The 13,809-nt window shown below is 47.3% G+C and overlaps 1 protein-coding gene across 2 annotated transcripts in view; it reads right to left on the reverse strand.

Annotated features, from left to right (window-relative positions):
* GALNT16 (polypeptide N-acetylgalactosaminyltransferase 16) overlaps positions 1–13,809 on the reverse strand; it is a 137,235-nt gene that overhangs the window by 40,870 nt on the left and 82,556 nt on the right. For both annotated transcript variants that reach the window (XM_039538961.1, XM_039538960.1), the window contains 2 exons: positions 12,952–13,127; positions 6,709–6,807 (listed from right to left, as the gene is read on the reverse strand). In XM_039538961.1, coding sequence (XP_039394895.1) covers positions 6,709–6,807; positions 12,952–13,007 — 155 coding nt within the window. In that variant the 5' untranslated portion in view covers positions 13,008–13,127. The remainder of the gene's footprint in view (positions 1–6,708; positions 6,808–12,951; positions 13,128–13,809) is intronic.

Raw genomic sequence — 13,809 nt, forward strand, 5'->3', positions numbered from 1 at the left:
GGATGCAAGCAGTGGAAATTTCCAGGGGCAGGTGTATATATAAGCAAGCAAGAAGCAAGCTAGAGATAACGAGGTTAGATCAATCAGGGAGGATGAGGCCCTGTTCCAGCAGCTGAGGTGTGAAAACCAAGGGAGGAGAAACTGGTTCTGTAGTTGGCTAGCCATTCACAGTCTTTGTTTAGTCCTGAGCTGATGGTGTTAAATTTGCAGATGAACTGGAGCTCAGCAGTTTCTCTTTGAAGTCTGGTCCTAAAGTTTTTTTGCTGTAGGATGGCCACCTTAAAATCTGCTATTGTGTGGCCAGGGAGGTTGAAGTGTTCTCCTACAGGTTTTTGTATATTGCCATTCCTAATGTCTGATTTGTGTCCATTTATCCTTTTCCTTAGAGACTGTCCAGTTTGGCCGATGTACATAGCAGAGGGGCATTGCTGGCATATGATGGCATATATTACATTGGTGGACGTGCAGGTGAATGAACCGGTGATGGTGTGGCTGATCTGGTTAGGTAATGTTGCATTGGCTTTTTTACTGCTATCTCACCCTGCAAACACATAACTGTTTTGCCGTTCACTATCTCATCCCACTCTATTTCAGAGTTATGTTTCCACATGCCTGCCCATGAATATTTGTGTTTCAGTTTATATTTCCCTAGATGTCTCGGCCTGCATTTTTCCAAGCCAGATCTCATTTGCTACATCTGGTTCACATTTCAACCCTCTCTAGATCCCTTAGCATTACTTTTCTGTTTTCTCTGATGATTGCAACTTCTCCCAAATCACTGTCATTTGGAAGTTTCAGGTGCAGGACTACCTTGTGCTTTGGGTAGTAATTCACACCTGTGTAAAGTGAGTGTAAAATGCACCCAAATCAAAATGGTACCATTTTGTACCCTCTCTTCATAGGTGTCAGTGACCATAAGCCAAAAGGCAGTGGAATACCAGGCCCAGGCAGTTTACCACTTTCTTAGAGAAAATATTTAACAAGACTGGTCTAGCTCCACCTATCATCTAAATTTTCCTGCCTCCTCTACAGTATTGCCTGTGTATTCCCTGATCCCACCTCTCCTGAAACCCTTGTCTTGGCATTCTTCTCCTCTCACCTTTATGACTACAACTTCCACAACGGTTTTGTCCACAAGTTCCAGATCTCCAGACTCCAACATGTGCAAAAGGAAACAAACACATCACACCCTTTTCATCAACACTTCCACTGATTTCCTCATTAGAGGTACTATGGTCTAATGGACAGCAAATAGGGCTGGGAGTCAGGAATTCCTCAATTCTAATTTCAGTTCTGCAACTACCTATTGTGTGCCCCCTGGCAAGACACTTAACTTCTCTGTGTCTCATTTTCTCCATCTCCAAAATGGGGATTATAACACTTCCAATATTTCCTGTGTAGATAACAGGAAATAATATTTCTCTTCCTCACAAGAGTGCCATGAAAATTAGTTAATGTTAATTCAGATGTAAGGTGCTATAAAAGAGCTAAGCATTACTACTATTCAAAATCCAGTTCGAAATTTCCTCGTGTCTGAAGCATGGACCAACTTCAGTTTGTTCTGCCCCCCCACCCCACCCCAATGCACTTCATGTCTCTCTACTCTTCTCATTGCTCCCTCTGTTTATGCAGCATCAATGTCCCCTCGCTGCCTCATCATGGATGTATCAGCAATGCTGACGTGAGAGTCTTCTTCTCTGCAGATCTGACCATCTATATAATCCTCCTTCTTATCTCTCTCTGGCTCACAGACTCTCAATTTCATTTCAAATCTCACCAGAAAATACATCCCTTTCCTCTTTTACTCTGAATTTCTCTCTTTATCTGCCCTTATTTATTGAACTTGCCAAAGCATATTGGGATGCAGCTTGTATGAAAGGTGCTGCACGAAATACATTTGTATTCTATGGCAATGTTTCCACCAGAATTTACACAATCACTTAGCATGGGCACTGATCTACTGACAGCCCTGTTATCTTAAAAAACAAATGTACACCCAATACATTTGTATTCACAGACAAATGGCATCCTCACACCCTAAAAATCAGTAAATAAAAAATAGACAACACAGCTGTTGTTTTCCATCCACATAAGGCCTCACTGTGTCAGCGGGACTGGCCAGCATGGCAGAAACTGGTAATTTCACTTAATGACTAGCAAGGCAGAGATACCAAGCAGGCGAGCAGTCCATGAATGACAGCCGTCTCCTGCAGAGCAGGGCATGTCAAGCGAGAAAACAGTTCATGACTGACAGCTGTCTCCTGCAGAGCAACAGATGTCAAGCAGACAAGCACAGATATCTCCTGCACATCACAGGATGCCAGCAGGCAAGCTCTTTGAGATGCCACTTTAATAGCTGCTGGTATCCAGGCTATTTCTAATTCTTTTCTGCATTCCCTCTCTCATTTAGTCTCTCATTTGGTCTCTTTATCCAGGCATCAGACTTTTTTTCTTCCTCCACAGCTACCTCTAAGCTGAAGACAAATCCTTGTGGCCTAAACAGTTTGTATGCCTTGAACCAGCAGCATTTGCCTGCTAACCAAATCACAAGGCCATGCACAGTCTGCACAGAACAGTCTTCTCTATGCTAGGGAACTTTAGGAAAAAATTCCCTCCAGCAGTGCCACTGTGTTAGCCCTGATGGCATCCCTTGTGTAGACAATTTTAACCAATGTGGTAAAAATGCATCTGGTTGTGGGAGCCTTGTTCCACCAGTCTCACACAGGTTCAGCTGAACTAGTGGTACCACCCTTGTGTAGTTCTTCTTAAAATTACCTAGTGTAAAGCTGAAATTTTCAAAAGCAGCCACCATTTTGGATGCCCAACTTGAGATATCTGGGTCCTGTTTTCAGAGGTTTTGAGCATCCACAGCTCTCATGGACATCAACTGTAAGTGCAGGTTCTCAGCAGCTCTGAAAATCAGGCCCAAAATGGCAAGTTGGGTACCCAAACCAATGGCTGCTTTTGAAAATGTTGTCCTTACTGTCATTTATTTTCATCAATTATTCTCCTCCATCCCCAATTCCTCATTCATCATCCCCAAAGTGCAACTAAAATCACTTAAGTTCTGTTTAGGAAAAATAAAGTACTCTGTTATAACCATGTAATTTCATAGAACTTTCAACAGGTGCTCTTTGAATGGTTAATTTTGATTAGTTATCTAACCAATCAAGCCCTAATTATCATGCAGGGCCCAACACACCTGCTCCAATTTTAGACCTAAAGCTGTTCTGGAAGCCTGACCAGATGCCATAAAAAAAGTAGCAGGTGCAATTTTATGCCTCCCCTTGCTTAATATCGCTGTGGTCCTCTGCAGACTCACAAGTGATAAATAGACTAGAAGAGTCCCTTTCATACTTCAGAGTGGCAACCGTGTTAGCCTGTATCAGCAAAAAGGACTTTGTGTAATGACCCATCCACTCCCAGTCTTTATTCAAGCCGAATTTAATGGTGTCCAGTTTGCAAATTAATTCCAATTCAGCAGTCTCTCATTGCAGTCTGGTTTTGAAGTTTTTTTGTTGTAATATTGAGACTTTTAGGTCTGTAATCGAGTGACCAGGGAGACTGAAGTGTTCTCCGACTGGGTTTTGAATGTTATAATTCTTGATGTCTGATTTGTGTCCATTTATTCTTTTACATAGAGACTGTCCGGTTTGGCCAATGTACATGACAGAGGGGCATTGCTGGCACATCATGGCATATATCACATTGGGAGACAGGCCAGTCCTTGCTTACAGACAGCCCCCCAACCTGAAGTAAATACTCACCAGCAACCATAGAACACCCAACAAAAACACTAACCCAGGAACCAGGGGCGGCTCTAGAAATCACGCTGCCCCAAGCAGCGCGGTGCGCTGCGCCGCCCTTCCCCGGTCCTGCGGCGGGTCCCCTCTTCCCGCGGCTCCGGTTGAGCTCCCGCTGCGGCAGGTCGACCGGAGCCTGGGACGAGTGGACCTGCCGCAGGCATGACTGCGGCGGGTGCCGTGGTCCCGCAGCTCCGGTTGACCTGCCGCAGTCATGCCTGCGGGAGGTCCAGCCGAGCCGCGGGACGAGCGCCCCCTCCGCAGTCATGCCTGCGGCAGGTCCACTCGTCCCAGGCTCCGGTCGACCTGCCGCCGCCATGACGGCGGCAGGTCCGCCGGCTCAGCCTCCCGCCCTCCCCGGCTGCAGGGGACGCCCCCTACATTTTGCCGCCCTAGGCACCAGCTTGTTTTGCTGGTGCCTAGAGCCGCCCCTGCCAGGAACCTATCCTTGCAACAAAGCCAGTTGCCAACTCTGTCCACATATCTATTCAGGGGACACCATCATAGGACCTAATCACATCAGCCACACTATCAGAGGCTCGTTAACCTGCCCATCTACCAACATGACATATGCCATCATGTGCCAGCACTGCCCCTCTGCTATGTTGTGAGGTAGGGAGCGGGGTGGATTGACCTGGGAATGTTGTTTAGTTTTACTGGGACTGTCTGCATGGGAGATGGGAGAGCAGGGGATGACTTTAGGTAAGGGACGGTACCTGAGCTTGTAACCTGAGCCAGGAAGGGGGATGGGGCGAGTCGACACCTTTGCCCGGGAAACTGGACAAAGGGATAGGGGGAAAGAAGGAGTGGGAGAGAGCCTGCTGGAGGGGTTTTTGGTTTCAGTTTTGGGCTGGCTGGGAAGAAGCAGGGAACCTCAAGTCTGGGGTCTAAGATCCTTGCCCCCCAGAGGGACCTGGCTAAGGGGTCCTGGTTGTACCTACAAGCCCTGCTTGGGACCGTTTTCCTGTCATCTAATAAACCTTCTGTTTTACTGGCTGGCTGAGAGTCACGGTGAATCACAGGAAGTGGGGGGTGCAGGGCCCTGACTCCCCCACACCCCGTGACATTGGTCAAATGGGACAGACACTCAATTACAGACCTAAAAGTCTCAATATTACAACAAAAAAACTTCAAAACCAGACTCCAATGAGAGACTACTCAACTGGAATTAATTTGCAAACTGGACACCATTAAATTAGGCTTGAATAAAGACTGGGAGTGTCATTACACAAAGTAAAAATATTTCCCCATGCTTATTTTTCCCCCTACTCTTACTCACACTTTCTTGTCAACTGTTGGAAATGGGCCATCCTGATTATCACTACAAAAGGTTGCTTTTTTTCCTCCTGCTGATAATAGCCCAGCTTAACTGATCACTCTCGTTATAGAGGGTATGGCAACACCCATTTTTTCATGTTCTCTGTGTATATATATATCTTTTCCTACTGTATTTTCCACTGCATGAATCTGATTAAGTGGGCTGTAGCCCACGAAAGCTTATGCTCAAATAAATTTGTTAGTCTCTAAGGTGCCACAAGTACTCCCAGTTTTGTTTTTTTCATACTTTTTTTTTTCATCCCAACATGTTTTACCATAATGACACAGTGGTGGGTGCACTGCCTGGGTAGGCGAACTCAGCAGCAATTTGCGCACAGCAATAACTCATGCCCAACGTGGCACATTCAGACCTCTGGAAACCAGGTGGCCCCAAACTGGGAAGAGACTTAGAAAGCCAGCCTTCTATCCATGAGTCCAGCTCCAGCACACTTGAAAGAGTCTGTTATTTATTCACAAAGCAAAGCCCTGCAAACCCTCAGGACTCAGTAAGAGAACCAGTGCCAATGAACACTGCATTCCTGCTAAAGGTACCCTCAGCTGAACTTTCCAGATGAGCTGTTCTTTCTCTTCAGCCAGTCTCCACAGGAGAGGGAGGCTTTTCCCTGGGCTGGTTGCCTGCTTCAGGGAGCTTTTGAGTGAGTATTTGATATCTCAGAGAGGGCGCAGGGCACAGTCTCTGGAAAAATAAAGGTAGAAAACCTGTCTGGGCTCTGCAGCAGGGACAGGGATTTGGGGGAAGGAAAGGAGCTGGTGGAAATATTGCTTTGCTGTATGAATAGCAGCAGATATTTTCATGCTCCCACCTGGTTGGGGCTACTCTGACACTCAGAGCTGCCCCACCTGATGCACCTGTTTGCTTTTGGCTACCACTGTGGCTGAGGGAAGAGAGCCCCATACATTGTTGGACTGGGGTGCTTCTGGTTGGCAGGGGCTGTGCCATGGAGTCGAGTGCTGTTCCATCAGTGAGCAATTCCAAGTGTTGTATCAGGTGACAGAGGCCTAGTCTCCATCAGACTTCAATGCCATCACTTTTCACTCCAAACACTCAGACTGTGCCCCTCCCCCCTCCCATGAAATAGACTCCTGCTGCACCCCAGTGTGAACCATTACTACAATATATGACCCAGCTAGGACCTAGCTGCTGATTCTTCCCTGAGACTACCCCTGCAACTCCTTTATCTTCCTCCTGAAACCATCTCCAATAGTCTGTTTTCCCTTCAGCTTCCCTCATACTCCCTGCCTGGCTGCCCCTTGAAAGTGTTTGTGGGCCTAACTCAAACAGCCTCCTCCCTGCTGCTGACAGTTCCCTCAAACTCCCTGTCTATCTGCCCCCCGACACACACAGTTCCCTGCATGACCCATGCAGACACAAACGCCTGGCCAACCTCCTGTCCTCTTGTTGGATGCTGAGCTCATGGTCAGATCAGAAACCACCTGGAGAGGGGGCCCATTGCATTTGGGGACTTTTCCGCCCTGCTCTTTACTGCCAGGAGCCATCTCAGATCCCTGGACTAGCAACCAAACAGTTCCCTGAGGGTTAAGAGCCATTTCTCCCACTGGTACCTACCTCTTCACTGTGCGGAGCAGGGTGGAGCGAGCCTCGTTGTGAAAGGTGATGATGATGCTGGTTGCTGGCAGGTCTGCGTCATAGTGCACAGAAGCACATCTGAAACATGGGAGGGCAAACATTCAAACCAGATACAATACACAGCAGCCCTTTGCGCGAGATGCCTGGAATCTCCCAAGAAAAACAGCCGAGTGTGGCACAGGGGTTGCAAACACCACACTGCCAGCCTACCGTGGGAGCCCCTGCTGAGCTCAATGGGGTTAAGAAGGAAAATAGGATAAAAGTTCAGAACTAAAAAGAAAAAGACACTGACAGTACTGCAGCCTGACCTACAATACTGGGAGGGAGTGAGGTCTAGTGGTTCAAGCAAGGGACTGGGTCTCAGGAGTACTGGATTTGCCACTGACTTGCTGTGTGATCTTGAGCGAGTTGATTAAAGTCTGTTTCCCCCTGTGTAGAACAGGGGTAATAAGTATCTGTGACAGAATGTACCCCTGTATCCACACACTACACACTATTGTAATCATCTTTGTACAAAATAGGTCATGTAAGGTATCATTTGAAAACTCATAATTCATTGTTCATTATTATCCGGATAAAATGTGTGTGGCAACCAGGGGCGGCTCTACAAAGTAGGCTGCCCCAAGCAGCGCGGAGCGCTGCGCCGCCCTTCCCCAGTCCCGCGGCGGGTCCCCTCTTCCCGCGGCTCCGGCATCCTGGGGAGGGCAGTATTTGGCTCCGGTTGAGCTCCCGCCGGCATGCCTGCGGCAGGTCCACCGGAGCCCGGGACGAGCGGACCTGCCGCAGTCATGCCTGCGGGAGCTCAACCGGAGCCGCGGGAAGACGGGACCCGCCGCAGGCATGACTGCGGCAGGTCCGCTCGTCCCGGGCTCCGGTGGACCTGCCACAGGCATGCCGGCGGGAGCTCCACCGGAGCCAAATGACGCCCTCCCCAGGATGCCGCCCCAAGCGGGCGCTTGGCCCGCTGGTGCCTAGAGCCGCCCCTGGTGGCAACACTGTTTTTGAAGTTATAAGATTCCACTGTATGGTGTTATTAACACATGTTCCAAACTGAGGGCAAGTCTACACTATAAAATTAAGTGGACCTAAGTTATGTCGACATACAGACATTACAGTAATTAAATCCCTTTTGCATATCTATACTAGACTCTTTGTGTCAGCGGTGCATGTCCTCACCAGGAAGGCTTGCACCGATTTAACTGTCAGGTTGGGCATTGTGGAATGGCTTCTGAAAGGCAGCAACAGTCAATGGGGGCAATGCAGTGTCTACACTGACACGGCCTTAACCTAACTACATCGACCTAAGTGCTATGCCTCTCATGGAGGTGGAGTTATTAAGGCGGTTTAGTAGGCAAGTTACTTCAGTGGGAGCTGCATTTTAGTGTAGACGCTTACAGAGTTAGGTCCATGTAAGCTGCCTTACGTCGACCTAACTTTATAGGATAGACCAAGCCTCTGGTTGGCAAACTGGTCTGTCTCAAACAAAGGAATGTGTGCTCTGCTTAATTGCATTTAAGCAGTAAACAGTCATCAAGCAGGAAGGGGAGACAAAGGAAGCTCAAACAGGTGAGAAAAAAGCAGCAGGGAACATCCTACCATATAGACCTTTTTTCTCCTGATACCCAGCTGGAAATATTTTCCAAAAGGAGGACTGACAATAAAAGGACAAACATCCCAAGGCACCCTCCCTCTCTTTCCCTGCCCATCACAGTCACAGCACCAGAAGCAACAAAGGAAGCATTCGTTGAACTATGGGAGTCCTGACCTATGAAGTTTGGTCAATAAGATTTCTGAAAGCATATGCTGAGAAACTGCTTGAATCTGATATAGCTTTTAAGCTAGGCACCAGTAGTGTTTTAACTTTATTTTCTTGTAAACATTTCTGATTTTTATACCTCATTACTTGTACTCACTTAAAATGTATCTCTTTGTAGTTAATAAACTTCTTGTATTGTTTTATCTAATGCAGTGCGTTTAAACTGAAGTATTGGGAAACTCCATTTGGGGTTTCAGATTATGTGCATATTATTTCTATTCAAGAAATAACAGACTTTAGATAGATTTGTATTGTCCAGAAGAAGGCTGTGCTGGACAGTATAAGACATACACTTCTGGGGGAAAATCTAGGACCTGGAGTGTGTTGGGGTCACCTTGCAGAATAATCAAGGCTGGTAAATGCCAAGGTGTGGCTGGCTGGCTGCAGCACACACACAGACATAGCTGGGAGTGACTTGCAGGCTGGAGGCTATTTGTGAGCAATCCGGGCTGGAGGCTACAGCAGCAAAGCATTGTAAAGGGCACCTCAGGTTAGAGAGTAAGGGTGACACAGCTACTCATTAGTCTGGATTGTACCCTAGTATGTCACAGTATCTGCACCGCATAGTTGGGAGGTTTCAATGGTTAGGGTTTGTAAAGCACTTTGAGATCCTTGGATGCCAGGCCCTTGAGAAGGGAAAGCACTGTCATTCTTTGTTAAAGATCTGCCCATGGGCAATGGCTTCTCTTTCAACCATTAATATTCTGCTTGGCAATGGAAAATAATTCCTCTACACTACCAGGAAAATATCAGGATCGAGATATTACAGTGTTGCCAAATGGAAGGTTGTATCAAAATTGGAATTTGCTTCACTAGAAGCCAGCATAAAATCTGAACCCATACAAAAATGCTAGGGGATGAGGAGGTTTAAATGTCTTTGAAGGAAAAACACTCTCTCGTCTGACTTTATTGATATGAGACACACAAATCTATTCACGCACTAAGAGCCAAGATTTAGCCTAGGGTGAACTTGTACCAGGGTTTCTTACACCCCAGGAGAACAAGGATTTATTCCCATGACCCCGAGTATCTGTTTTCTCCTGCAGCTCACCATGTATGATTTGCTGGTAACCTTTGAACTCAGCTCGGTTTGTGCCCGAATTCCAGTTTGGTGTTCTGATGTGGAATGTGTGGCTATTTATAGTAGTTGCAAACAAAACGTTGAGATGAGAAAAGAAGGGAACCTGAAAATCTGAATTATATACCAACAGCACTACTAATGAAAAGCAATAATAATGTACTCTACATAAGCTCTTCTCTTGTGGAGGGGGCGATTTAGCAAAGTCTTATGGATTCCAGCCCCAGCAACTTCCCTCCTCATGAAGGCCTTTGCAACAAGCATTTTTTCAAAGCTCATCAAGCCAGAGGAGTCTCTGTTAAGTGAAATGGAGTGCTCCCCCTTCCTTCCCGGGTCTGAGAATGCTGCAGCCACAGTATTCCCAGCCACTGCTAATTTAAGTAGCAATAGGCTGCTCTCCCAGACCTTCCTCTTATGAGATAATGCATCAAGTTTTCATAAAACCATTAGGTCAGGGCACTATCTCCTCCATCCAAGACTTTGAATTTTCTTTGCTACCCCAGCAAAGACTGTGAGATCCGCCTCACCCCTCCAGAATGAGCCCATGAATTCTAGATCCAGCCTTTGCCATGTTCTGGGAATGATTGATAGATTTGGGCTGATCTGCTCCTCCATAGCCCCTGCCACCCAAGCTTGTGGCAATGACAAACATTGGCCAATTCAGACTCTCACATTTCAGATCAAATTCCCATCCTCAGGATTGGGGCCTGACATTTTTGGCTAATCAAGGCCACATTTAGACTGAATCCACCCCAGGACCTAGGGGAAATAACTGACTTCTCCCCATGACTTATTAGCTCTATTTTTATTACAGCATTTATTACCATTGTTTTATGGCTATTACTAAACTGTTGCCATTCTTTCCCCTCACATTTATTGCTATTGTTTACGACTATTCTAAGCGCTGACTATTTTTTTCCCTCACAGAATTTTACTACTGTGACAGTGGCTTATTACAGCAATTTTCAGGCATGTAAAGAAGCCCTGAACAAGACAAAGTGGAAGACTTGTGACCAGGCAGGAGACATATTGTATCTATTATTGCTTTAAAATAACTCAGGTGGGTTTGTTTGTTTGTTTTTAAGGCTATTAAGATGACAAGATGTGGGCAAGTATAGAGATTTGTCTATGCTTCTTTGGAAAGGGGTTCCCTGCTCCTCAGCAAATTTCAGAGTCACAACAGGGGAGGAAGAAGCCGATATGAAAAGGTTTGGCCTCTCTTTGTGCTGGGTAGAATAACATTAGTCTCTTTTATCCAAATGATCCCTAAGTGATTGAAAAATTGTATGAACTATGGGCCACAAGTTCAGGCAGGTCTCAGCTCTACTTGTGGGCCTGAGGAAAGAGGAGAGTCATAGGTGGCCTTTTGACCTGTGAGCTTTAAGGCAGCCAGGGGCCAGTTCATCTCCTGGCACAAGCAAGAGCAGCCTTAGGGATTTTCTAACTTGTAAGATCTGGAATGGCCTTCAGGGGGTGTTCCATTAGCCTAGGATTGCCACAGCACAGTGTAACCTGACATGCCCCATTCTGTCCAACATGCCTCCAGAATAACCACTGCACTGGAGGGGAGGGCCAGCCACCTTGATGTCACTCAGGATGTGTCTATACTGTAGCTAGGAGTTGCGGTTCCCAGCTCAGGTAGACAGACTTGCACTAGCTCAATTCAAGGTAGTGCCTAAAAATAGCAGTGTAGATGTTGTGGCATGGGTGGTAGCTTGGGATAGCTGCCCAAGCTTGGACCCAGGGGGGCTGGTTGGATGGCTAGCCCAGGCTGCCACCAGTGCTGCAATATACACCCTGCTATATTTAGGTGCTAGTTCAAGCTGAGCTGCAGCAACTATGCTGGGAATCACAGCTCCCACCTGCAGTGTGGACCTAGCCCCAGGGATTCCCCTCTGCAAGAGGAATCCCCAGCTGCCCTCTGTGAGAGCAGCACAAAGTGGATGAAGAAGGGGCCTTGGATCTGGCCTTAGGTTTACAGGAATCACTGTGTATTCTCATCCTTAGACTGTTTGCTGTAAAACGCAGAGACCGTTTTCCTCTATTTTAGAACCACTTACTACACGTTGGGTGCTACAGCAATCAAAATAGATAAACAATAATTCACCAGTGAACTGCCCCCTTTCTATGACAGAGCACAAAAGCTGATTAACAGAGAAGGAAGTGGTGTGTTGTTAATTCCATATGTGGCACTGTTGCCTTTGTGTCATTAATGAACCAATCCCTAGCACGGTGCTTGGAGCGTAACTCTGTGCTACTGGAGGAGCCATCTTTCAGAGGAGGTATGTAGCCAAGATCCTGACCACCTGCAGTCACAAAAGGTCCAACAGCGCCAAGGGTAAGACTGTGGCTGTTAACCCTGGAGTACTGATTCCAGTTTAAGTAATTACTCCCTTGCTCCATACATTTCCTATGCAGTTTCCCTTCTTGCCCTAATCTGTTGAGTAGTGTTGCTGGGCAGTGTCAGGCAGCGTCTGCATTCCACCCCAAAGGTTCATTTCAGAAGTGAGTAGAGTGGGTCTATTTCTATTCAGGCCCTTATACCACACCTGCCATCATCAAACATACAGTCATCAAAGCCCTGTGTTACACGTTCGGGTGAAAGGTACTATAGAAATGGAAGATCATTGTACCAGTTTAAGACAGTGAAGATATTAATGGCTTAAGGAGAACTTTAGTCAGCAGAATGGATTTCCCCACCGTGAAATAAAGCCAGGAGTGTGGGTGTATTGCAAAATGTATGAAAAATGTCTGGTGTGAATAGTAAATAAATGTGTTGGTCTCATCTGAATCCCATCTGCACACATCCCAAACCCACCACACAGTGTGGAAAGACTGGCTCTCACTGCTCCAAAACACTGCAGGCCAGAGAGGGTGAGGACATGAGAGGCGAGGTATGTTCGGGAAGAAGGGCAGGTCTGGACTAACAGAGTGTGTTGCAGGTCGGGATGGATGTTCACTGGGAAATCTGTGGGGGGAGTCAAGAAGGACAGGTGCAGGTTGGGCGGTTCGAGTTGCAATGACAGGGCTATGCAGGGCTGAAATAACAAGATGGAGCTGGAGGTCTGGGTTAAGGCTATTGGCACAGCATAGCAATGGGGGGGGGGGTGCAGCGCTGGAACAGCAGGGGTCTGTGAGTTTTCATTCAAGACCCCCAATATCCTGCTGGAGAGACAGAAAGCTAGGTGAAAGAGAGACCCTTCCAATGCACACAAACTGTTCTTCACTAACAGGGGGCATGACAACACAGGGATGCCAGGGGTAACGGGAACCGAGGGGCCTCAGCATAAGAAGGTGGCCCTGGCTTTGAACAAGGGTAGTGTGGTACCTGTAATGCCTTGTGTCCCGAATGGGCCGGTCACTGCTCAGTTTGTCGCTCTCCATCTGGTTAAAAGCATGTTGTCGGTATGGGTCTTCTCCGGCCTTCAGCAGCTTGGAGGACAGGTAAGCCTTTTCATCCAAACCCCTCAGGTTGCTCTTCTCTGCTTGGGGGACTCTGGTCACCTAGAACAGACACGTGTGTCAATGCACATGGGAGTGGGGCATACTAACTTGTCAGAAGTAAATTCAGCGTGACACACAATGGCACACACAGCCACATCACTGTGGGCTTTCCTATACTTGGAGCTGGCGGTGTGATTCCCAGCGTGAGGAGACAGACCTGCGCTCTCATCCAGCTAGCATGCAAAAAAGCAGAGCGTAGCCCAACCGGCTGGAGAGGCTAACATACAGTGACCAGCTGTCCTGATTTTATAGGGACAGTCCCGATATTTGGGGCTTTTTCTTATATAGGCTCCTATTACCCCTACCCCCGTCCCAATTTTTCACACTTGCTGTCTGGTCAGCCTAGGCTACCCACCCTGAGTGTGTGCCTAGCATTTCAGATGCGTATGTACTCGGGGCAGCTGGCCCCTCCCACCAGTCACACTGCCGCAGCTACAATTCATTTTTAGCGTGCTGGCTTGATCAGAGCTCGCACAAATATGTCTCCTTGAGCTGAGACTCATCTCCAAGTGCACATACCCTTAGTACACTCTGGCAGATGCGCAGATACAATGGTGATGAGGGCTGTGTAAGAACCCGAACAGAAGTCCTGTCAACACTATGACTCAGCATTGACATGTCAACAACACATCCCACTTACCACTTGGGTTGAAAATAGTTTGGCTGCCAGTGTAGACAGGGC

Source organism: Mauremys reevesii, linkage group 4 (assembly GCF_016161935.1).
Source record: "Mauremys reevesii isolate NIE-2019 linkage group 4, ASM1616193v1, whole genome shotgun sequence".
NCBI lineage: Eukaryota > Metazoa > Chordata > Testudines > Geoemydidae > Mauremys > Mauremys reevesii.